At 43.8% G+C, this 25,038-nt stretch overlaps 2 protein-coding genes and 1 long non-coding RNA gene across 11 annotated transcripts in view; 2 read left to right on the top strand and 1 right to left on the bottom strand.

Moving 5' to 3' along the window:
- Window positions 1-10,010, top strand: part of GRIA4 (glutamate ionotropic receptor AMPA type subunit 4) — a 552,500-nt gene extending 542,490 nt beyond the window's left edge. For 2 of the 6 annotated variants that reach the window (XM_029956122.1, XM_029956117.1), the window contains 3 exons: window positions 2,166-2,280; window positions 4,483-4,617; window positions 8,885-10,010. In XM_029956122.1, the coding sequence (XP_029811982.1) occupies window positions 2,166-2,280; window positions 4,483-4,617; window positions 8,885-9,049 (415 nt within the window). In that variant the 3' untranslated portion in view covers window positions 9,050-10,010. Of the gene's footprint in view, window positions 1-2,165; window positions 2,281-4,482; window positions 4,731-8,884 lie in introns of all 6 variants that reach the window. The other 4 variants (XM_029956120.1, XM_029956119.1, XM_029956121.1 and 1 more) reach the window with 4 other exon arrangements.
- LOC115305989 lies at window positions 9,736-20,189 on the bottom strand. Its single transcript, XR_003915122.1, has 2 exons — window positions 20,072-20,189; window positions 9,736-9,880 (listed from the first exon to the last, which is right to left on the bottom strand). It is a non-coding gene; the product is annotated as an uncharacterized LOC115305989 (long non-coding RNA).
- A 351-nt stretch (window positions 20,190-20,540) lies between these two features.
- Window positions 20,541-25,038, top strand: part of MSANTD4 (Myb/SANT DNA binding domain containing 4 with coiled-coils) — a 6,398-nt gene continuing 1,900 nt past the window's right edge. Inside the window, exons 1-3 of one of the 4 annotated variants that reach the window (XM_029956127.1) lie at window positions 20,541-20,632; window positions 23,477-24,091; window positions 24,746-25,038. The exon at window positions 24,746-25,038 is cut by the window's right edge and continues 445 nt beyond it. In XM_029956127.1, the coding sequence (XP_029811987.1) occupies window positions 23,630-24,091; window positions 24,746-25,038 (755 nt within the window). In that variant the 5' untranslated portion in view covers window positions 20,541-20,632; window positions 23,477-23,629. Of the gene's footprint in view, window positions 20,748-22,078; window positions 22,659-23,476; window positions 24,092-24,745 lie in introns of those variants that run through there. The other 3 variants (XM_029956126.1, XM_029956128.1, XM_029956129.1) reach the window with 3 other exon arrangements.

Genomic DNA, 25,038 nt, shown 5'->3' with positions numbered 1-25,038 from the left:
CAAGTGCCAGTACCTCCAGGGGGAAAAGAGAATTAGCACTGTCTTTCCTCTCAAGGAACTTAGAGTTTAACATAACCGACACCAGGACCATTTAGAGTGCTGTGGTACCTTGTAGTCCTGCCCCATGGCTGCAAAATAATTAGCATCCCCACTCACTTGATGGCCATTCCCAGAGCGTGAAGTCCTGACCCTGCAGCCTCAAGCAAGAGGCTTCACACTGACATGTAAGAATTTAAGACTGAGAAAAAAGGTTCTGCATCTTAAAAAGAAAAAATATTAAAGCAGGCAGGTATGATATGGGAGGCACAAATGCATTTGTTTGAAAATGTACTTCTTTATTATTGCAATGTGGTCTTTTATGATCATAAGAAATTCATCCTTATTCTTGTGAATAAAATAACAGAAGTTCACTAAATGACAATGAACTTAAAAATATCAATGTCTAAAACTCCTTCTCCTCTTCAATTAATCTGGTATGGTTCAGTCTGAGCACAAACCATACACAGAATATTTTTTTCCAGTTTTAAGGCGAGTTACTTAACCCTGGTTCTACTTGAAAATTTTGGCAATGCCTGTAATCAGTCATCATCTATAAAGTTCCTGATTTTTTTCAATTTGCTTTATACCTTATTCTCCATTGTGTATATAAAAATAGGTAAGTCATGGATTTGGATATTCCTATAAAAGTCATCTTGTAAATGACATCTTGTCATTGCTGTGCAGGAGTGAAAACAGCTTTGGTGAGCAGCCTGGGACCTCAAAACTCTTATAGTATCAGTTAAGAGAAAAAGCTCATTCTAGATTCAAAATAATTTAAATATAGCAGCTTTACAGAGTACCTGCTCTGAGTCAGATACCCTGTAAGTCTTACAAAGATGAATGAGATGTGGCTTCTGGGGTTCACAGCTCACCAGCCAACTTGAGGTGGAGTTTTGTAATCATCATTAATAGGGGTGGTAGGAATTAACCCCCTGGTAATCAAATAAGCACATGCCATGCCTCTCCAAACGCACTCCGTATTTCCTAGAAGTGAGGCATTAGGAGACAGAGCCAGACAGAATGATCATGGCAGCTTTAGGAATGTCAAGAGAAACTCAATGAGTCTTCTCTGAATGGTTGTCAAAGCAAGGAGATACAGAAACCAATCAAGGATGGAAACAATGACAACAGAAGATGCGGGGAGTCACGGGGAATCACTGCTCTTCCTTCCTCTTTATTTTACACACACAGAGGTGTTAACGGGGCAGTGAACCCTGGGGCAACTCTTAGATTCCTTACAGCATTGATCCTGAGTGATCCAGACTCCTTAGGTGACATGGAGTATGGAAGGGCTCAGATACGGTACAGAAGGAAAGTGGGGTTTTGTGGGACAGGAGTTTGTTCAGAAGAATCTTGGTCACCCCTGAGCCATCATGTGCCCGTTGGTAATACACTGTTCGTAGAGCACGTCCTAAAGTCCATTCCCTTTGTGTTTACAGTCTCGGTATGATTTAGGTGCAATACTGCAGTTCAGAAGGAGGGTGCCAGCACGGGCTCACACTTCAGTGACGTGCTCCCCATCTTCTAAGGTCCTTCCTCTACATGAGGCGGCCCTTGGTCAGTAACACCTGCGTCCTCCCCTCTCAGTGGGTCCCGACCAGCATGGTTAAGGTCAGTGGAAGGGTGGGCAGCACAGGTGTACTTGTATAGTGTGGAGTCAGATCCTGCAAACTGAATCAGGTGTAGTGAGGCATGAGACCAGGGCGATCTAGCTTCTGTTCCCATAACCTCTGTGAATCTGCAGCCACTGTTGTTGATTTTGAAAGAGGTTTGGGGGTGGAGGGTGGGGGGGAAGGAGCTTCTGGATTTCGAATGACCCCCCCCCACCATTGCACTGGGGGGATCGTCCAGGCTGATTCAGCAAGTGGAGCCCCGCCAATAGTTTTGGGTTCACAGTAATTGCATACATTTTATTTACAGATCCTCCCTTAGCAGTATGTGCCTGTTACCAAAAGCGATGGAGCAGGGCCCCAGTTTTCTGTCTGGGGCTGAGGCCGGCCTCCGGCAGACACTCAGCGCCGCTGTGGCCCCCGCTCCGTCACTTTGCCGTGCGGTTCTGATGTAGTTTGACTTGAATAACATAAAATAACATGTATGATGTTATTTATGTTATTTTCCACGTGAAGAACTCCTGTAAACCTTGCCGTTTTGAAACTCAGTGAGGCAGGCGTCTTAGACAAGCTGAAAAACAGATGGTGGTACGATAAAGGTGAATGTGGAGCCAAGGACTCCGGAAGCAAGGTCAGTCCTGCCCCGGGCCTCCCGCCGGGCTCACGCGGCACTAAACGGGAGCGCTTGGCAACTGTAGACATGGACCCCGCAGACACCGGGCACGTGTGGGCACCCTGCCGGGCGCGCACGGGCCGGCGTCTACACCCCAGCCTCAGGCCGGCCTCCCCAGAGGCCCAGGCCCTGCTCCCCAGCGGAAAGGCCGCCCTGAAAACTCCCAATTAGCAGCAGAACCCTCGAATGCCTTCTATGGGTCTCAGATTCCTGTCACCACTAATAAGAGCAGTGCTTTCTGCTGAGGGTCTCATTTGTTTTTGGAGGCCAACAAACACCATGAGGTCTATGAAAGATTTCAGGAACCCATGGATTCTCCAAACGGGAAATGGGAAATTGACGGGCAGTCCTCCGGAGAAAGACTGGAAACCCTGAATATCACCTATTCTGAAAGCCAGCCTTTTGACACCATGTTGCCAAGCATTCCACTTTAGTTTGAAGAGGCCCTCCTATAAGTTTTGTGCTGACAGATGAGCGGTGAACTGTCGGACCGGGAGTCTATCCAAATGATGTTTAATTAGTCGGTGTTTGGGAATAATATCCTCCGGTTAAGATCTCTCATTTGTGAATTCTTTTTGATGCAAGTGCAGACCTGATTCAGCTGAGCACTGATGACCATAGTGCTACATCCTGAAGGAAAGGTTTCCTTTAAAAGGAAACCATGTAACCATTTATCAGGGAATCTAGTTACCTGCACAAGTTAATAGACCAATAACGGGGCCCAGAAGCCATGATTGGAGATTCTTGAAAACTTTTTAAATTTTTGTTCTTTATCTTCTTTTACAAAGAAAAAAAATATTGGTTATTCTAAGGCATTAAACAAGTAAATGGCTTAAACAGGAGCACCTCCAGTAATTTCAGGCAGAGACCAGTAATGTTAACTGATTGCTTTTCAGGGCTTATCCCTCCGTTTTTTGTAACTTTTTTCCTGCTTTTGAACCAGAGTGGAACGAGACAAGCTTGGCCAAATTATGAAATCGTTCTCTTAAATCATTGTGTGAAGCCAGAAAAGCATAAATCCTTAATGAGCAATTAATTTAAAAATGAAGTGACCCTAAATTTTTGGCCCAATCTGCTAATATTATGGCTAAGCGGACCATGTACATTAGTACATCTTTTGACTTAAATTACTCCCCTGACAAAACTATTCAAGCGTCTGAATCACATCTCGCACAAACACATGCTGCTGGGAGATGGCGGCCGCAGGGCCTCGTGCATGTAGTCGGCCCAAAATACTTCAAATGAGGTGACACAGTTGATGTTTTTACAATCTATGAAAAAAATTCTGAATTCTTGTTACGATTTTAATATCTTCCAATCATATGCTTGACTCTCTCCAAATTTCTTACGAGATAATATGTATATGAAGGCTCTATAGAACAATATGTCTAAAGTATTAACAGATTAAGTATTTTTAAGTGGGAGTGGAATCTTATTTTTCAATCAGCAAAAACAGTCATCAGTCCATACAAAAATAATTTATGTCTCAGCCACGATAATTCGTGTATTTTTTGAGGTTATTTTTTAAAAAGCTAAGTGTGATGCCTATGTAATTATTCCTAAAGAGTATATGATATTTAAGAGTCCTCATGCACATGTGACTGAAAGAAAAAATAATGTGGACCTAGTACATTATGACCACATATTTGGTAAAGCAACAGTGAGAAAATGTGAAGCTTGTGGCTTGAAAAACCTTAGTTCCTTAAGTAGGAAACCTGAAGTGAGACTTGTTCGAGAGAAATTTCAAACATTCCAAGTATGAGTAGTGGCCGAAAAATCAGAAGACCTCTTCTTCCCGTGTAATTGGGTTTTAAACATGCCATTTTCAACCTAAACCCACTTCCGCCATGCTGTGTAAATACTCTGGCTGAGTGGGGTGGTTTTCCCCTGCATATTTAGTCATGATAAAACGTCACGAATTTTATTGACTGTAATTACACACAATTTTATCGGTAATCGTCATAATTTCACTTCTTCTGAGAGCTATAAGCTTTATGCTTCAATCCGTAAACCCACATCAGTAAATAATTATACACGTAAATAATTTCAGGTTCAATTTGCACTTGCCTTAATTAGCTGTTTGGATTTCGCGTGTTGTTTTGCCTTCTGGGTGTGACATTTCCATGGTTAACTGAAATGTCCTTATCCCCCTCCCCCCAGGACAAGACGAGCGCCTTGAGCCTGAGCAACGTGGCCGGCGTTTTCTACATTCTGGTCGGCGGTTTGGGCTTGGCGATGCTGGTGGCTTTGGTAGAGTTCTGTTACAAGTCCAGGGCAGAAGCGAAGAGAATGAAGGTGGCAAAGAGTGCACAGACTTTTAACCCAACTTCCTCGCAGAATACCCCGAATTTAGCAACCTATAGAGAAGGTTACAACGTATATGGAACCGAAAGTATTAAAATTTAGGGGTAGGACTTAGGGCGTATGACAGTGAGTGGGGGATGCATCCTGTAAACGCAGTGTCGTGACCTGTCTGTCCAGTGGTGATACCGCTTGCTTCCGATTAGAGCTTTATATTTTTGAAAACTTCAGTGCAAAGTGGTTCGGTTTTCTTTGGCTGCCGATGCACCGTCGAAACTTTATGTTACCAATAGATATCTGCATTGAAAGGGTCACAAAGACAAAAACAGACCCCCAGGATTGCTCTGCAAACCGATCCCATCAGCATTTCCTCCTCCAAATTTGGGAGACAATGGAAATCAGTTCTGGGTTTTACTGCGTAACAATCCAATTTTAGGAGAACTGCCAACAAAATTGGCATAAAACCGTTTCAGATGATCACAGCTTAGACAGTTGCCTGTTTCGATGTGATGATATAGTTTTTTAGAAACAAATCCAAATACAGTGAGTGCTCAAAAAAACTTTAGCTCCTATTCTGATCTGTTTTGTATTAACCATCATTCCGTATTTTTGAAGAGTGCAGCCCTGCTGTTTGTTCATCTGACAGTACGTTGAGCCAGACCTTTAGGGAGGAGCGATTGTCAGAATATTGACCACAATTCATATGTATTAGACAAAATTCAACTTTTATGTTCACAGTATATATTTTAGGCAAGGCGGCAATTTCTCCCCTTAACAATGGCAGCAATGTATGTGTTCTTTGGGAGGAGACAGCAAAAGATAAAAATCGCAGTGAATGGCCTCTTTTTCCTCCCATTTCAGTTGCTTTTAAGTATTCCGGGTCAGCCCACTTACTCACAGGCTTTCATTGGGCCACGATAAAAAAAATTGTAATTGTAAATATTCAATGAAATGTACGTGATGGAGATAATTTTTTAAGAATCTAAGTATCCACTACATTTTTCCTCTAATGAGAGAAAGTGTTTTTTAAAAAAAAAAGATCTGAAAGCATTTGTTACTGATCTTCCTAAAATCAGGTTTGTTAAGACTCATTTTCTAAAATTACACGTAACAGCCAACTGAATACGCTGCTCATTCTGTTTACACTGACCTCTGAGCCTTTGAACCCACAAGAGACACTCAGTGCTTGACGGATCCAAGACTCAAAAACCTAAGATAATTCTCCTAAGATGTACATCTGAGATACTGCCAGATAACTACGCTTAATTTTGATATTTATTTATATAAAAGCTTAAAACACTTTGTTAGTATATTAAAACAGAGAACAAGCCATTCTCTTTTACCAAGACCTAACTGCTTTTATCCAGAGTCTAGAAATCAATGGATGACTGAGGATAAGTGCACCTAGATAAGCCCCAAATGGTTCTTTCCCAATTTTGTGGAAAAGAATGAAAAACAAACCCTCAGTTCACTCAGATCAGGGTGTTTTGAGTTTGTCTTCTGAGCACAAAACAACAAACAATGATAATGTCAGGGTCTCTTGGCCATTATAGAAATGCTTGTATCTTAATAGTTACGCAAATGAGGAAAGATTTCCCCAAACTGAGAGAAAAATACCTGACAAGTTTTCAGAACTAATTACTTGGATTTAATTCTGGAATGAATTTTATGTCTTAAAATGAAGGGTTGGGTTTTTGGTTTTTTTTGTTTGTTTGTTTGTTTTTTGCTTTGTTTTGTTTTTTGGTTTGTTTTGGGGCTTTTTATTACCGGTTCATTACAACTGACTTTTCTTTGGCATAGCAAAAACATTCCAACCATTAGCAAGGTCCTAGGATTGCAAGGAAAAGAAAAAGAACCTTAGAAAATCCTAGAAAGAAACATGGATGCCAGTTCATTACAGAATTCTGGGAAGTTGCTAAAGAGATATAAATTCCCAGGTTATAGGCATACAATTTACATATAATAATGTTTTTGGGGTCAGAACCTAGCATTACAACTTATCAAACAATTCACCTCCATTATTTCATGCCTGAGACAATTTTTTATTCCAAATAAAAGTAAAGCATTCATATCCATGATTTTTAAAAAGACTTAATGGCATTCAGGGTAAATGAAATGATTTGCACCAAGAAGATTGTACTTTTTTCTTTTTAAAAACTCTATTGTCCACAATTTTGCGATTTTTTTGATAATTTAAATAATGTCCTAGAATCTCAGAAACAAAACATGAAACCTTCAATATGTAGAATATTTACTCTAAAAGTGATTATCCCATACAGGAACACATACAGGTTAAGGTCATAGCCTTTAAGCTCAACACGTATAAATTCATAAGAAAGGCTTCCAATTTGAGCACCCTTGAGAGGGTCACAGCAAGCTGAATAGAAATGACATTTTATGGAAGAAGCAGGAGACATAGTATAAGAAATAATAATGCTAAAAAGTAAGAATACTAAGGGGAGCCTGGGCGGCTCAGTCGGTTAAGCATCCGACTTTGGCTCAGGTCATGATCTCATGGTTCGTGAGTTCGAGCCCTGCGTCGGGCTCTCTGCTGACAGCTCAAAGTCTGGAGCCTGCTTGGGACTCTATGTCTCCCTCTCTCTCTGCCCCTCCCCCATCTCAAAAATAAATAAGCATTAAAAAAAACTTAAAAACTGCGAATGCAAAGTTTAAAGACAAACTAAGAAGCTGTCAAAGACTGATTAACTATTGCACTCAGTCACACTACTCCACAGGGAAGTAATCTATAGAAGCTTATTTGAATCTGCACATGGAATATTTCCTGTTTGGATATGTTCCTTTCTTCACAAAGCCAATCAAGAAAAGGAAGGAAACCAAAATAGAATGTAAATAGAATACAACAAAAGCCTTCTGGAAAAAAAATCCTTTCAAAAATTGTATTTCCTCTTCAAAAAACATGAAACCAAAACTATAGATTTTTAAAAATAATTATCTATTTTACTTAATATTAAATGTTGAAAGGGAATCTGAGGAAACAAATTCAAACTCTGGTCCTGGTTTATTTTAATTTAGTGATGAGTAGTTTCTGTAGGGATTGTATCCCAACTTCTGATTTGGAAGATAAATGTTAACTGTTGAGACTATTTGCTATAGAACTATGATAATGACCTTGGTTTTTATCATCAATAAGCTACTAACAGTTTGACTTTATCAGGGCATCTGATCCCTAAACCTATACATTACACCGTTTTCTGCTCCCATTATTAATTTCACGATTTCATATACAATTATTCTAATATTTAAGTTCCAGGACAGAATAAAGATAGGGATAGAATTCCTAAAGAATTAGGTAAACTTAAATTCACAAGGAATTAAGATATATCATAAGTTATTAAAAATAAATAATGAGCCATAACAAACTTAGGGAACATCTCATTTACCTTACTTTCCTCTGGACTTAACATTAAAATTCAGCCACTAGAAAAAATTTAAAGACAATGAATGAGCAGTCATTAGATTTACATAACACTGCCTGTTTCTCCTCTGCATAATTTTGTTACCTGCTACTGACTCACTGTGACAGAGAGTAGGAATTTCATGAGGATTTCAGAAACCTGACCCCATAACTTCAGGCTGTGAGGTTCCCCAGCAAGGACAGTTCAGGAGGAATTGAAACATGTCCCTACTCATGCACTACCCCCCCTTGAAGCACTCAGAGCTTCCGAAAATACGAATTTGCTTCTGGAAGACGCTAACGGAGGAGGACCTTTAGGTCACTAGTCAGGCTGTTCTGGGTCATGAGTACACCCGGTATGAATGGATGATCAGCGTTCCCCAGACAGGAAGACCTGTCTGGAATAGTCTGTAGATACAGTTTGCTTAGACAGCTCACCACAGTTTTGAGGATAGCGCCTGCACCATAAAGACATTTTCCAACAAGAGCAGAGGTTCCATTACCAATGTCAAGCATACAAGGAGATTATAAGCTGGACCGGAAGTCCTGTAGTGGTCCACGGGGCGACACCTGTGTCCTGCCCCGTGCCAAACCAAACCTAGTTTTACGATTTCAAAATTAGTTCCGAAACAGGAAGGACCACAAACTGGAGGCCGATTTATTCTTTGGGGTAGTTGAGCTTTCCTTTCCTGGCATGCATAGTTCTCCTGTGACCAAAGAGAATACTGGAAAAAAATGCAGATGTCTAATTATTGATATCTTGGTGTTTGTTGTGTCTCACGTTGCCGAAGGAAGAGAGGCATTGTAACACTGCACACTCTTTCTGTTTCCTTTCCATGCACCCAGCTGACCTTTTCTGAAGCCATAAGAAACAAAGCCAGACTATCCATCACTGGGAGCGTGGGTGAGAATGGCCGCGTTTTGACGCCCGACTGCCCCAAGGCGGTGCACGCGGGAACTACGATTAGACAGAGTTCGGGATTGGCTGTCATTGCATCGGACCTACCATGAAAACCAAAAACATAATTGAGTGCCTTAATCAAACTGTGCTGGTGACGGACGGGAGCACAGCCCGCGCACTGAGCAGGTGCTGCGGACCAGGCCTCCGGGCCAGAGCGGGCGGCGCCTCCCGATGCTCCCCTGCGGCCCAGCAGCAACGCGTGCATGAGCTCAGCTCGGAAACCCAAACTCAGATTTTATATCAGGAAAACTCACAATTTAGGTTCTCTCGGGGAGTGGGGTGGGGGGAGGGGAGCTGGGATGGGCCTATTAACAGCAGCAAATTTCACTCGAGTGGACTTAAAAACTAATCAGACTTGCGAGTTAGCGCATTAAACTGTGAAGTTCTTGCTCAGAAAGGCCTCCGTCTTCACCGCAAGGGGTCAAGTAGTTAGAGAAGTCCATGAACCTGCTAACCTGTCTCCAGAACACCCCCGTGTTCCACAGGAGACTCTCCAGCTGAGAAAACAAGTCACTAAACTGTGATGAGAAAATAAACACACATGTAAATCCTGTGACAAAAAAAAATTAAAGGAAGTATTTACACTCACTTTGGAGAAAACATACTGAAACATGCTTGCTTTTTAACCGATGTAAGTTCAGTAGAGGACAACACGATTCTTTTTTCTAACCATCTTAGGGAACAATACATTGCAATAATTGATATAAATGCCATCACTGTAATCAACTCTAGAGACTTTTTTTTTTTTTTACAAACGTTGTTGGTCACCTCCTCGTGGCCGTAACCCCCCTCCGTCACATGAGTCGGTGTCCACAGATCACATTCGTCTCGGTACCGGGAACGCGGACAACACAAACACAACGCTCTGTGAAGTCATCAGTCTGCAATGTAGAAGCGAGAGAGACTACGGGTCACTCATGTTATCAGTATTATTTATAATCTCCTTCTGTGTACAAAATTGTGGTTTTTGTACCCAACAAAAAGAATAAAACAACGGACATTCTTATAATATCCACAGAGCTTAAGGGTTTTTTTCTTCTCAGTCTAAAAGCTACCTGAGAAATTCTAAGACTATGGAGGAGGGGATTTGTAGAAGTTGAGTTGGACCACGTTGGCACGTGTCCTTAGCCTTTACCGTCTCCAGATAGTAAGCTTCCCTCTTTTACAGACGTTTGCCTTGTGAGCCGTGAGAGTGTCACGGGCGGAGTGTCTGAATCGGGGAGCGATTCATTGTCATAAAAGCAACATACCCTGTAATTGTGTTGAAATTGTACTTGACTGTACACTCTGCTGCATAAAGTAATGTGTCTCTTGGGCTTCTCCTCCCAGCCCCCCATTCCCCTTGTTCCATTTAAAACACTCAAAGGCACTAAGAGTGGTTTATGGTAGACCAGAAATATGAAGAATTTCTCCTTGTTTTCAACTGGAGATGGTGAAGAAAATTATACCCATGTTTATTTCCAAAGCCCACTTTCTGTATGGGTGAAATTAACATGGCTCGAAGGAAGGTTTGGGTCATTTGAAATAATAAGTCGTGTGGTCCAGATAAACATTGTAGAGATCTCAGCAGAAAGCACAAGTTAGGATGACTTCAGTAGTGTGGCCTTGAAGGATGAGTTGAGTTTTCACAGGTGGAAGAGGGGTTAAGAGCCTTAGGGGTGAGCAGAGGTCCGACACCGTGCTCTCAGTAGACTGCTGAAGGGCTGCATGTGGCCGGATGGGCTGGACGGAACACAGGGCGTGATGTCATGGAAGAGGACTTAGGAACAGGTGAAAGGTTGAGCTCCTGGCTTCCACTCTCAAGACTTCCCTCCCCCGTTCAGTCTCCATGAGTCCAGGTCTGAGGACACACTCACACGCACCATTCCCTCAGGAAAAATCCCGAGCTCTTACGAGAGCAAATGAGTCCCTTCATGACCTGGTCTTCACTTCTCTCTTCCATGATCGCTCTCCCCAACCTCACCCACCCACAAACCTCAAAAGCAGCACATAGGACACCGCATTTGCTATTTCATTGAGCTGTAACTTCTCCCCGTCTCTTCACCCGACTAACTTATCCTCATCCTGCACTACCAAATCGGCACCTCCCCCAGGAAGCCATCCATGACTGTCCACCACCCGCTGCCTATGAGACTGAGTTAGGTGCCCTTCGGTGTCCTCCCCCGTCACAGCCCTTGCCATACTGCATTGTAACTGCCTGTGTACTTGTCTGTGTAACTTCTAGACTGTAAGTTCCTTGAGGGCAGGGACTGTGTCTATCTTGTCCACAGTTGTATCCCCAGCACCCAGCACAGTGCCTGGCATATTGTAGGTGCTTAATAAATATTTGTTGAATGAATGAATGAATTGAATCGAATTAATTTCATTAAGTGGAAGTAGAAAGACATCTCTCCTCAGGAACAGTCCCGAGAGCGTGTGTGAGGTAGACAGCAAGTCAGAGGCGGGCAGAATGCTGGCTGATTTCTTGACCTGTCCATGGCACTGGAAGGAAGGAATGGCAAAAAACAAAATAAGACAAAAAAACCGACAACAAAATGATCTGATGAATTTTCTGATCAGAGGAGAAGGTATTCCATGTACCTACCAGTGGAATCATTTGTTTAGCTAGAGAAATTGTCACAAGGTAATTAAACAACCCAAAACAGGGTTTTGGTTTGGTTTCACACATTTTTCTAAAGATTTCGTGAAGTCTCAGAGTGAATTAATGATGCAAAGTTAAAGAGTTGTATTTCTTATAGTTTTATGTCTTTGTTTTCTTTCATTTCTATATTAGGAAGAGCATTCCTATACATTCCTATATTTCTTATGGGAATAATTTTGCCAAAAACCACATTTTAAATCTGCCATCAGTAAAAATCTGGACTCCGATCTGAGGAAATGCTATAGAGCGAGGTAATGTGATTTTAAAACATTGATGTTTAAGTTAAGTTAAAAACATTTAAGTGGAAGCATTTAGTTCCATAAAGAACCCAATTACCAAGCAAGCCAAGCCCCCCGTCTAGTGCGCAAGTTCCTGACTACATCAGGCAAAACCGATTTTGCAGCTACATCAGCAGGTTAACTGTACGAAATGACCACATGTGAACGCCACGAAGGGCCCTCAGGAGAACCACTTGGCTACACGCAATTCAAAAGCTACTGATTAAAAACGCCAGCTTCCCCTGTTACAGCACTGGCTTCAAGCGCTCCCTGGTCCCCCAATCCCTCCCCCTCCCCCGTGTCTGTGAACCCATCCATTTCTCTAAGGCATAGCACGCAGTAGGTGTAAAGTATATATCTGTCGATGCATAAGCACACATTTATGTTACGTCAGTATCAGTGAAAAAGAAAATGTACTCTAATAATTTCCCCAGAAAACAGAATATTCCAATTTGCAACACGAAGGAAGTACAAATAGAAAAGAACCGAATGAAAGTGACATCAGGGGAGTTTCTGGAAAGATGAATTGGAGTCATGCAGACTCATTAGAATTATTTACACGGTGCTGCATGAAATGTGTGCACTCTCATGCACATCCCTAGGTAGCATTTCATTACAGATGGTCCAGCAGGCTACAGTGCTTAGCATTTGTGAGGCCAAAGGCACATGGAACATGTGGTTTGTTTACACATTTCCTTTTTTTTAATGTTTATTTATTTTTGAGAGAGAGAGACAGAGCACAAGTTGGGGAGGGGCAGAGAGAGAAGGAGACACAGAATCTGAAACAGGCTCCAGGCTCTGAGCTGCCAGCACAGAGCCCAATGCCAGGCTCAAACTCATGAACCGTGAGATCATAACTTGAGCCGAAGGCGGACACTTAACCGACTGAGCCACCCAGGCGCCCCTGTTTACCTATTTTCTAAGCAGCTAGTACCAGGAGTCTGTCAAACTAGAACTGTTTTTAAGAAACTATTTTGACAAATTAGGAATAGCAAAAGATGAAATTTGGAAATTGTATCTCAAAAAAAAGAACAGTGAACTTAATTATTTCCCGTGACATAGAATAATCTGTTAATCTTGCTTTGATTTTATTTTCTTTGGAGGAAGAGGCAGGCAGAGGAATGAGGGAAATAAAAGATAAGGCAAAGGAGATGTTAAGAAAGTAGAAAGCTGGGTAAAAGGCCAGTAGGACAGCCGTGGGTGGTCAAAAGGACTTGGGAGAAAAGGAATGCTTGACAAATGATTTTCCACTGTCAGGTGGGTTAATATTCAACAGATACTGGTTCCCATGACCTGCATACAAATTTTCCTATGAACCACAGGCTGGTATTAAAGAGTCAAGGAGAAAATTTTAAGTCCCATCCTTGGGTTCATGCTAGGCCAGAAATAACCCTAATTATATGTCTCCTTCCCACAGACATGTGCAGAAATCCATATTGAGACTTGTCCTACCTCAAGGCAAAGTGGAATGTCTCATTCAGTGTTTCCTGGATCGGGAGAAGAGGGTAGGTCTGACAGGATCTCTAGAATACATACCTAAATATTCTAGAAAATTATAATCCCTAATTCATAGTTCGGGTGAGAGGGTGATTTAGGAGATCTGTATTCCTCTAATCCCAAACACAAAATGAGCCTGCTCAGGTAGATTATTATGATTTCTTCCTCCAAGTCTGTATGTTTGATCAACACTTGTGCAGTTCCTAAACATTTAGCACCAGCTGAATACTGTGCAGAGTTACTGATCAAGCTGAATAGGCTGATAGTCCCTGGCAATCAGAGTGCCCACATGTGACTGAATGAACCCACTGGCTAAATGAAAAAATGCCAGAGTCCGGCTCCAGCAGGCCCAGGGCTCCCTGAAAGGATGGACGGTGTCAGCAAGAGGGAGTGAGAGAGCCTCAAGTTTCTTTCTGATCACCAGGCAGGCGTCTCTGCTCTGTTGGTTTTTGTGTCTTTATTTAGAGATCAAGTGTTAATACGACATCAAAAAGTGGAATTTTTACTACGAATAAGTCTCAGTGATAAGATGCTCTGAAAAGTGTACAGAAACAGGTTTTACAGAGGCATTTTTGCAGAACTACTCTAATTTCAGTGAAGTAGTTAATTTTTACAAATAACAGGACATTCTCAGTGAAAAGCAGATAACATACACAGTTGTTTAAACCGGTAGTAAATCTTACAACTAAGAAGATAGCAGGGTGTTCTCAGTGAGAAGCAGAAAGCAAGCACATTTGTTTATATCAATAATGCTAAGATTCAGGCATAGACTAGGCTAGGAGTCATTCTGTCTGGCTCACAAAAGGAAGAAGGTATTTGAGCTGGTTAGGAAGCAAACCTTGTTACTTGCTGTTGAAGGTGTAAGCACCATAGGGGCCCTAGATGTGCTGGCCTTTGTGTAGGAGTTTAAGTTTTAACCACTCTTACCTGTCCTCATAAACAATGTCAGTGTAAGGGAAGGTATTTGTGGCACCAATTAGCAAAGGTATGGGCAGTACCTTATGTCAGGCTCCTGTTTGCTTCTTATCTCTAAGTTAGGCTCTTTTTCTCGGGGGGGGGGGGCCAGAGTTAATAGTAACTCTTGTGTTCTTTAACCCCCTTTATTATCTATGTCTTAGGTTTGTGAGGCTCATTAGAAGAGCCTTTCAACAATCTGCAGTGCTTTGTCTAAATTCTTCTTTGTAGAGGTGGGAATGCGCTTCTTCCCGTGAGGTATCTGTGTGGGAATATCGGTCTGATTTGGAACACTGTGAGGCCTAATCATTAACAGCAGACCCAGTCCCAATATGAGCCAGTAGTAGAAGGAGATGCCAGTTTCACTTCACGGCAGGAGCTGTGCAGACGTCTGCCATTTCCTTGCTGTGACTGTGTCATCCGGCGAGGCCGACACAGCTCCCAGCATCTCATCTTTTCTTCCCTCACCAGGTGCAATCACGCCTCAGGGACAGGGCAGGGGGACAGGACGCTCCTGACACTAATCAGCAATGCACTCCGAGGTTTGGTGCCCAAGCAGAAATGAAAGTTACAAGAGGGTAGATTTTGGCAGCTGTCTGGGGGCGAGAGACCGTGCAAACTTGCCGTACCCTCACCAGGAATTTTCGCTCAACCGGTGACTTCAAACAGCTCCCAAGAAGGACCCAGCAACTGCACTATCAGATAGTTATCCATGGGACAGAGGTGTGCTGTTTCAAAGGGGCACATGCACCCCAATGGTTACAGCAGCGCTATCAACAATAGCCAAACTATGGAAAGAGTCCATATGTCCATCGATGGATGAATGGACAAAGAAATGTGGTGTATATATACACAATAGAGTATTACTTGGCAATTAAAAAAAATGAAATCTTGCCATTTGCAACCTCGTGGATGGAACCTCGGTATCATGCTAAGTGAAGTTAGACAGAGAAAGACATATCATATGACTTCACTCCCATAAGAGCTTTAAGATACAAAACAGATAATATAAGGGAAGAGAAGCAAAAGTAATATAAAACAGGAAGAGGGACAAAACATTAGAGACTCTTAAATATAGAGAACAGAGTTACTGGAGGGGTGCTGGAGGAGTTTGGGGGGGTGGCTAAATGGGGAAGGGCCATTAAGGAGGACAGGTGTTGGGAAGAGGACTGGGTGTTATACGTAGGGGATGAACCACTGGATTCTACTCCTGAAATCATTATTGCACTGTATGCTAACTACCTTGGATGTGAATTTAAAAAATAAACTAATTAAATTTAAAAAAAGAATGCATATATAAGAATCAACTAAGAGGTTACAAAAACTGACAGTCATTTCTTAAAGTGAGAAAACAATGATTCATCTTTACTACTAAAATGAAATTTTTGCCTGTTTTTCTGTTGATATGCAAAAAGGGCCCGATCAACTTCACTAAACATTCAGTATATGTTTGGGATGGGGTGATTTAAAATATAAGCTATTTTGCATAATAAAGCTCACTCTGCAGGGGACTCAAAGATACAGATGCACATCCCACAAAACTGTTAGAATTGTGTTCATCAAGAGGCCTCTCTGACTGCCAAACAGGAGAGATAAACCACAAGAGTATGTATATACACCAAAAGTGAATTTCTTAAAAGTGCTCCAAATAGAAAGTCACCAGGGCGCACATTCCAACTGGCAAAAATAGATTTGTAATTGATCTGTTTCTCCCCTGGGTGCTGGGAGCCGGGTCGGCCTCGCCAGATGACACAGTCACGGCAAGGAAATGGCAGACGTCTGCACAGCTCCTGCCATAAAGCAAAACTGGCATCTCCTTCTACTATTGGCTCATATTGGGACTGGGTCTGCTGTTATTGATTAGGCCTCACAGTGTTCCAAGTCAGACTGATATTCCCACACAGATACCTCATAAGAAGCATATTCCCACCTCTACAAAGAAGAATGTAGACGAAGCACTGCAAATGTTTGTCAAAAGGCTCTTCTAATGAGCCTTACAGACCCAAGACATAGATAATAGAGGGGATTAAAGAACACAAGAGTTACTATTAACTCTGGCCCAGAGAAAAAGAGCCTAACTTAGAGGTAAGAAACAAACAAGAGCCAGACTTAAGGTACTGCCCATACCTTTGCTAACTGGTGCCACAAATACCCTCCCTTACACTGACATTGTTTATGAGGACGGGTAAGAGTGGTTAAAACTTAAACTCCTACACAAAGGCCAGCATATCTAGGGCCCCTATGGTGCTTACACCTTCAACAGTAAGTAACAAGGTTTGCTTCCTAACCAGCTCAAATACCTTCTTCCTTTTGTGAGCCAGACAGAATGACTCCTAGCCTAGTCTATGCCTGAATCTTAGTGTTATTGATATAAACAAATGTGCTTGCTTTCTGCTTCTCACTGAGAACACCCTGCTATCTTCTTAGTTGTAAGATTTACTACCGGTTTAAACAACTGTGTATGTTATCTGCTTTTCACTGAGAATGTCCTGTTATCCTGTTATTTGTAAAAATTAACTACCTCACTGAAATTAGAGTAGTTCTGCAAAAATGCCTCTGTAAAACCTGTTTCTGTACACTTTTCAGAGCATCTTATCACTGAAGAATTATTTGTAGTAAAAATTCCACTTTTTTGATGTCGTGTTAACATCTAATGTATAAATAAAGACACAAAAACCAACAGAGCAGAGACGCCTGCCTGGTGATCGGGAAAAAGGCTGAGGCTCTTTCACTCCCTCTTGCTGACACCGTCCATCCTTTCAGGGAGCCCTGGACCTGCTGGAGCCGGACTCTGGCACCGGGGCAACTCCATGTCCAGGAGCACAGGGATGAAAGCTGGGATGATCTTCAGAAAAAGTACCGTGAATTATTTCCTACTAAGCACTGGCCTGCACTATTTCATTGGCTACTCCAGGAGAGACCAAATCTCCTACCAGAAACAAAACTGGCAACTGACCCACAGCTGATGCTAGTTGGAATGCTGGGACCCATCTGACTTCTGGAGATTTGATACCACACTGATCTTGCGAATGAAAATCAGACATCCCTACCTTTTCAAATAGCCCGAGTTCTAACATTTCCTATTTTTCCCCATTATGAAAAACAAAATCCACAGGAACCATAATGGCTTTCCATTCAATGTAAAATTTTTAGATACACAAAATTTGCCAGTGAAAAGCTTTCAATGTCATTTTATAAACCATTATCATTTAACTGAAAGATGATGAAAATTGCAAACAACAGGCGGCACCACAGAGGACAGAACAGAGTAAGTTTTATTTTGTCGGTGTTCAGTTCGATCAGCAAATGCGTGTTCACCAGCCTAAATGCCAGATGGTGTGCTAGGTGCTACAGACAAAAGGGAAGGGGGTAATAGCTCTTCAGTGGAAATCTACATAAGACTATTTATAAGCATAAAACTCCTATGAAAAAGAACAAGTTGATCAGTTCTAAGATTGTGAGGGAAAAGCAGGTGTTGAAGAATAAGACTATGTCACAAGGACAAGACAGGAAGGACATGTGCAAAGGCAAAAATGGGGAGTGAAAACAGCACGACTCATCCCTGTTGATACATAATGTACGTTAGAACATGTCTGCTGGGTTACGTTTATGTAACTAAACTGCATTCGGAAGAGATACAGCACAAATGATGTTCTTCTTTCCCTATGATTAAACAACAGAATGAAAGAGAAACATTTTAACTATTATATTCTCATTCTGCGACTTTTAATAAGCTGTGGCCAAGCACAGACTAGGACAGCCTTGTCTAACAAATATAATGCAAACCACATGTATAAGATTAAAATTCCTATTAGCCTCATTTAGTAAACAATCACAGGTAAAATTAATTTTATAATATAGTTTCTTTAACCAATTATGCTAAATATTATAATTCAACTTACAATCAATATGACAGTTGTCAGTGAGACACGATACATTTTTGTACTAAATCTTTGAAATCCTGTGTATATTTTAGTCTTACAATACATCTCAATTCAGGTGCTAATTTTTTTGATCAGAAATACTCCATCTGTATTTAGATTTCAAAAAATTTACAATTGAAAAAGGAGATTCACATAACTCAAGGTTTCCAAATGAACTTAGAAATCATCCAGTCACTGAATTGACTGAATTCCATTTTTTAAAGTAAAATTAATTAAGTAAGAACTAAAATTCAGGTAGTCAGTTGCCCTCCCCACTTCTCAGGGGCTGATCTGGCTAGTGGCTACCACAGTTGGACGGCTCAGTTCTAGAATAAGTATTTAAGAACATGGCATCAAATCTCTAGCCTGAAGTTAATAGTAGCAAATATCAAATCAGTAAACAGACCATCAGGTTCAGAATGGGGTACTGATATTAGGCATTTGGGATTACCCTGCATCTCTCCCTTGTTGGCCCACCGGCACGCACGCAAGTTACAGCTGAGAAAAAATAGCCAGGGTGTCTAGAAAAGGTCTTGCAATCAGAGTGAGACTGAGGTGTAATCGCAGGAACGTGAAAGAGTTCCTACGAAAGCAGAAGGTTCTTAGTACTTATGGACACATTCTAGGCGTATCTCTGCTACTGAAGTAAATATAATGGATTCAACAGGTGGACATACATACTCTGAAAGGTTATAATTGGGATGAAGCGTTCTCTTACTTTCCCACTGCACTCCCCTGAGAAATATCCATCACAAACAAAACCCAAAATTAGAAAAATCCAAGTTCTCATATTAAAAAAAAAACCAACCCACAACACCTGTTTGTCTCATTAGGCAAAAGTATTCACAATCTCTTAAGTGCAATCTGGAAGATTAAACCCATCATCACATTTCAAAAAACCTACTTCATAAGCACTTCCTATTTTGTGGACTCGAGTTCCTCCACTGTATATCCGGAATATTCCATCATTTATTCACCAAAACTGTTTTGAGTGCCTCTTACATTCCAGGACCACTGTGCTGGGCAGAGAAAGTACACCAGTGAACAAGAAAGACCACCGGCACAGAACAGTTGAGAAGAGCTGACAGACGGAAGACACCCCCTTGGGAGGTACCGCCTCCCAAGGTGAATGACTGGAGTAGGATTTAACAGGATGCCAGGCGGGGCCTGGACCACACTCAGGCTGACACTTGTTATTTCTCTGAACTTCAAATCTGAGCATCCTTTACCGGGGACACCTACATCAGAGAGACAGCTCGGAAGGCGAGGGGAAGCAGGTAAATGAAGAAGGTAAGGCTTCCTTCAGAAAGAACTCGTGAACTGAGCTCCGAGGCTGGCAGGAAAGAGCAGGGGCGTAAATTACAGGTGGATGCAATATGACCTAAAGTCCCAAGGCCACCATGGCAACTAGGAACAGACAACTAGCGTGGGGGTGGGGTGGGGTAAGGGAGAACAGGGATGTCGATGTAAGACCAAGCAATCTTTGAAAAAGCTCTGCACCATCTGCCAGGACTGTGGCCACACCCAGTAACCGCACAGCCCACAGCCCTGGCCACTGTGGGAAGAAGGGATCACGTGGCCAGAACCAACAGTGACACCAGGACTGGGGTGGCGGCGCACAAGGCGACTGCCAAAGGCCACAAAAGAGTAAACAGCGCGTGAAAAAAGCACACAGTGCGGAAAACTACGAAGAAATGGTCAACAGGCCAAGTGTTTCTGCAGGCGTCGAGTGACACAAGGACACTAAGTGACACTCAGGTTGAGCAGTAAGGAAATCACCGGTTGTGGCATAGGCAGTCTCGGAGGCACGGGTGAGGTCCAGTTGAGCCGCACTCCGTAGAGCAAAAGGTGACGGTGGTCTAGGCCACGCCAAGGTCCCACTTCCTCTCTGCCCTTTTAGCAGGTGAGGGTCAAGGACAGTGCAAGTGTTTGGAGGCGGGGCGGCCAGGGACCCAATCAGAAGGAAAAGCGCCGCGAGCTGATCGCTAGGAACCAATCCGCTTCTAGAGCCCACTTGACTGACAGAGCCCTGCGCCAACGCCCGAGCGCAGAGCGGGAGGCCACGAATCACAAGGGGGCGGAATTCCAGGGCACTAACCCGGAACCGGTTGGGGACTCGATTCCCATTGTGAGGCAGACCTGGGGCGGGCCCTCAACAGAACGGTTGTACCATCTGGACCAATGGAAAAGACGTCTCGCAAGAGTGGCAGCCGTGTCATCCAATGGGTGATGGCAGAAGGCGGGCGAAGTTAGTGGGCGGGGAATCAGGGAGGCATTTCGGCCCCCCTGCCACCAGTCCCGTTAAGAGACGGCCGGGCGGTGGTGGCGCTGAGGTCGCAGGTGAGCGGTTCTGCCCTGGAGGAGGCGGCAGCGCCGCGGACGGTGGGTGCCCTAGGAACGGGAAGGAACCCGGCCCCAGGTGGCCGTCCCAGCGCGACTGGCTTTGGCCCTGGGGGTGCGTTTTAGCGGGGCCGCGAGGAGGGCTTTCTGAGCGGGGCGGGTGGGAGGGCTGTGTCCGCACCCCTAGTCGGGGCTCCGACCTCCGCCCGTCCGCCCAGGCTGCCCGCAGGTGCGGTGGCGGGGCTGGGCCACCTCCCCCAGGTGGCCTCCGGGAGCGCAGCGGTCCCGAGTCCTGGCTGCGGCTGTGCACGAAGCCCCCGCCCCCAAGAGCGCGTGGGAACTGGGGGACGCGTTTACCTGCTCGGAGAACAGGTGGCTCTGAAGAGACCGCAGGTGTCTCGCTCCCAGGACTTCGAGACGGGAGCATCCTACTCGGCCGGGAAGGGAATTTCCTAGAAGACTGTGTGGGCACGGGGAGGACTTGGGGAAGTTTATGTAGTTTGTGATGGTTTTTTTTTTTCCTCCCCTTGAACCACCTAAGGAATTTACAAGAAAAAAAAAAAAGTTTGTACCCAGAGCTCTTAATTTTGCCTTCTCGCGCAGTGTTAAGAACTTCATTCTCAAGCGGCAGTCCTTAAAAAAGAAAAAAATGCCCGTTTGAATACGCCTTTGGTGGTACGTGATCCTTCCAGGGATTACGTAAGCGAACTGCTGTACCTCTTTGCAGCCAGCGAGGAATGACGGTCCGCTGGGACTTGAGGAGGACGGGTCTCCGGGTCAGGGCTTGGAAGAGCTGACCATCTTTGGAGGTTGCAACCACCCAACTCCCTTCAGCAAAAACAGGGAACACAACCAGTATGAAAAGGAGAGGTGCCAGATACCTGAAACGGTGTCTTTGCACGTTTTAGGAAGTGGTTCTCTATTCCCAGCACCAAGAATAGGTACCTGGCACGTAGTAGGAATTTCAGTACATTATTGGGTAACGGATGATAGAAATCCAAGCCGTGTTATAGGAGAATCAAAGTGCAAAGGAAAGAACAGAAGAAAAAAAAATTCCTGGCAACATAGCTTAGTTTTATCCGTGCAAACGTAGCTATCACATATCAACTCAGGTGCAAATTTCAACTGATTTGGTACTTTCTTAGAAGAATCAGAAGTGTCAAAGATTTTCACACAAGCTGTAAGTGACTGGAGGTCTAAGCTACCTTTACACATGGATATTGTGCTAAGTCATATCCCTACTCTTATATAGCTTTTATTGCAAATATCCCATTATGCGGCTGTGGTCTGGTTTATTCATCTAATCTATTGATGGATATTTGTATTTTTACCATGCTTTTCCCTTAAAAATATGATAGCATTTTTTAAATGGTTGAAGAAGCTATTTAAGTGCTCTGAAACATGCTTTATCTTTTGGAAACAAAAAGTCCTATCAATATATTGTATTTAATATGATAGGGAATTTGATATTATTTTAGCTCTCTGTTCTATTTTTAAGGACATCTAACCTGCTGATTCCATATCAAGAATATGTCTTTGATAACCCACTCAGACTATAGTAGCAAAATAGCATTTTTACCTAATATTTTCTTTTTACACAGTTTTGGATAACTTGTTATGTTCTTATGTTTTTCGGCATAGTGAGAGAATGGGTAGTTTATTTAAAGGTTCACTTAATTTTACAAACTGCTTCTTGCCTATACTGACTTGGCCTGCCTTTTTCTTTTAAACATACACTTTGCCCATAGAAGTGTTTCGGCTTTGGTAGCTTACCTTCCTTGAGTTACTTTCTCTTTCACTTTGTAACCTTTCCCATCCCCTAACTGCCTTATTTTAAGTTGTATTTGTACTTTCTATTTGTTAGGCACAGTGTTAGGTATTGAAGGTAACGGCCTTTGGAGCCAGTAGGCTCCAGATCCTCCCAGATCCTTCTCCCAGATCCTCCTAGTGCTGGAGCAATGCTACAAGAAGGCAAAAAGCCAAGTTTTCACTGGAGGAATTCTCTGAAGTGTGTGCTGCAACCTAGGTAGTAAGGAGAAGCATATTTGGGCTGGCTTAATGTGTAAATCAGTTTGCTTCAGTTCTTTTTTATAAGCATATAAAAAATATGTAAGGCATGTATGAAGATATGTTATATATATAAACAAAAATATATCACTTGTAAAAAGGTATGTACAAGTATCTTTAAAAATAAAAATAAACCTAGTTTATAAATCACCTCTAGAGAAAAGCTGAGTACTTGGGCAGCCCATATGATGATTTAAATTACATAAGGAATGTTGGGCCCAAGTGCTAATTAAATGTGATCCTTTATCATTACAAGTGTTCTAAAATGTTCACTAACCTGACTTGGGATCAAATTTGCAAACACGTGTGTAATTTTTGTCAGGTATCCATTTCCTAGGCCACTGGGACCGCGTGTGCAGAGGCTCTGAGCAGGGGAGGGAGGGACAGAATGGGGGACCGAAAGGCCAGTGTGGTCAGCACAGAAAGAAGTAACTGGGGGTAGAGGATAGTGAGTGGGCCCAGAGTGTCAGCTGGCGGGGAGCAGCCCTAGCGGCGGCCCAGGGGAGGACGCGCGGTCGGGGACAGGGGGACACCTACAGAGGCGGGGGGGGGGGGGGGGGGGGGGGGGGGGGGGGGGGGGGGGGGGGGGGGGGGGGGGGGGGGGGGGGGGGGGGGGGGGGGGGGGGGGGGGGGGGGGGGGGGGGGGGGGGGGGGGGGGGGGGGGGGGGGGGGGGGGGGGGGTTGAGCCGTATTTCCAGTTGCGTTTGTCCAGCTTCCTGGGTCGAGGTACATTGCAAAGTTGTCAGTTGTTTGATATTTTTACTTTTTTCTCTTTAGGGCTTGTCCAGCCTGCCCGTGCTACCTGACAAGTAGGAAAACTGATTTAAACAAAGTGCCAAGAAGGGACTGCCCTTGAGTTTTGTACTTTGCAGCTTTCTCAACTTTTCCCACCTTTTCTTACTGTGAAAACGCCACACTTAGGGTAGGAAAATGAAGCAGTTGAAAAGGAAGCGGAAAAGCAATTTCAGTGTGCAAGAAACTCAGACCCTCTTGAAAGAAATTACAAAACGCAAAGAAGTCATTTTTTCCAAGCAGCTCAACACGACGATCAACGTGATGAAGCGCATGGCCTGGGAGGAGATCGCGCAGTGTGTCAACGCTGTGGGGGAGGGGGAGCAGAGGACGGGGACAGAGGTGAAAAGAAGGTACCTAGACTGGCGGGCGCTTATGAAGAGGAAGAGGATGAAGGCGAACCTCAAGCTGGTCGGCTCGGGGTTCCCCCTCCCCACCTCCGATTTAGAGGACTCGCTCACCGAAGAGATGGATGACAAGATTGCATTCCGGAATGATCCCAACTTTGACTGGCAGAATGTGGCAGATTTCAGGGATGCAGGCGGATCCTTAACTGAGGTCAAAGTGGAAGAGGAGGAACGAGACCCCCAGAGTCCCGAAGTAAGTACCAGCCTGTGAATCCTCTGTGTCCTTTTAGTGCTTCAGGTCTGACGTGGGAGAGCAGGGTAGTCCGGAACGGCAGAGTTCCCAGTTTTCCAGTGAACTCACAAGTTTGACATAATAAAGTCATTCCATTTCTCCTCAGGTCATGAGTCTCTCTTTTAACCCACATATCCTTCTCTTGATTATATACACAGCTGAGCCATGTGGGCGGGTAAGGGTGCTGGCTCTCTGCACAGTCCAGCATCCCTGGAGAAGCCGTGACTCCCCCAAATTACCTGCTAGCACCCTGCTGTTGGCCGGAAGCCTTATCAGTAGCACAAACAGTCGATTAACACGTCATCTGCATGTTGTATGTATTCCCTATTGTATTCTTAACATGAAGGAAGCTATAGAAAATAGTAAGGAAGTTGTGAGAAGACCCCTCTCCCGCATCTGAGCGAGGAAATGTACGTGTACACGGCCTCGCACAGCGCGATTCCCTGTTGTTGAAGGGTCACCTGTTAATAGTGACAACAGGCAGGTCTTTGTAAGTATCTTTCAAAACCCCAGTGCTTTCCTGTGCGCACGCATGCAGAAAGCTCTGAAGAAGCATTTAGGCGCGTGAGGAGCTTGGAGCAGAGATGCAGCCTGACAAGTGCTTTGTCCTTCCAGTTCGAGATCGAGGAGGAGGAAGAGATGCTGTCGTCCGTGATCCCGGACCCCAGGAGGGAGAGCGAACTGCCCGACTTCCCGCACATCGAGGAGTTCTTCACGCTGAACTCCACGCCATCGCGGCCGGCCTACGACGAGCCGCACGTGCTGGTCAACCTGGAGAAGCAGAAGCTGGAGCTGGAGCAGCGGCGCCTGGACCTGGAGGCCGAGCGGCTGCGGCTGGAGCGCGAGCGGCTGCAGCTGGAGCGCGAGCGGCTGCACGTGGAGCGCGAGCGGCTGAGGCTGCAGCTCGC

The sequence above is a fragment of the Suricata suricatta genome, chromosome 11 (genome assembly GCF_006229205.1).
Source record: "Suricata suricatta isolate VVHF042 chromosome 11, meerkat_22Aug2017_6uvM2_HiC, whole genome shotgun sequence".
NCBI classification, from domain to species: domain Eukaryota; kingdom Metazoa; phylum Chordata; class Mammalia; order Carnivora; family Herpestidae; genus Suricata; species Suricata suricatta.
Note: the sequence above shows the minus strand (reverse complement) of the source record. Positions and strands in the feature narration are given on the sequence as shown.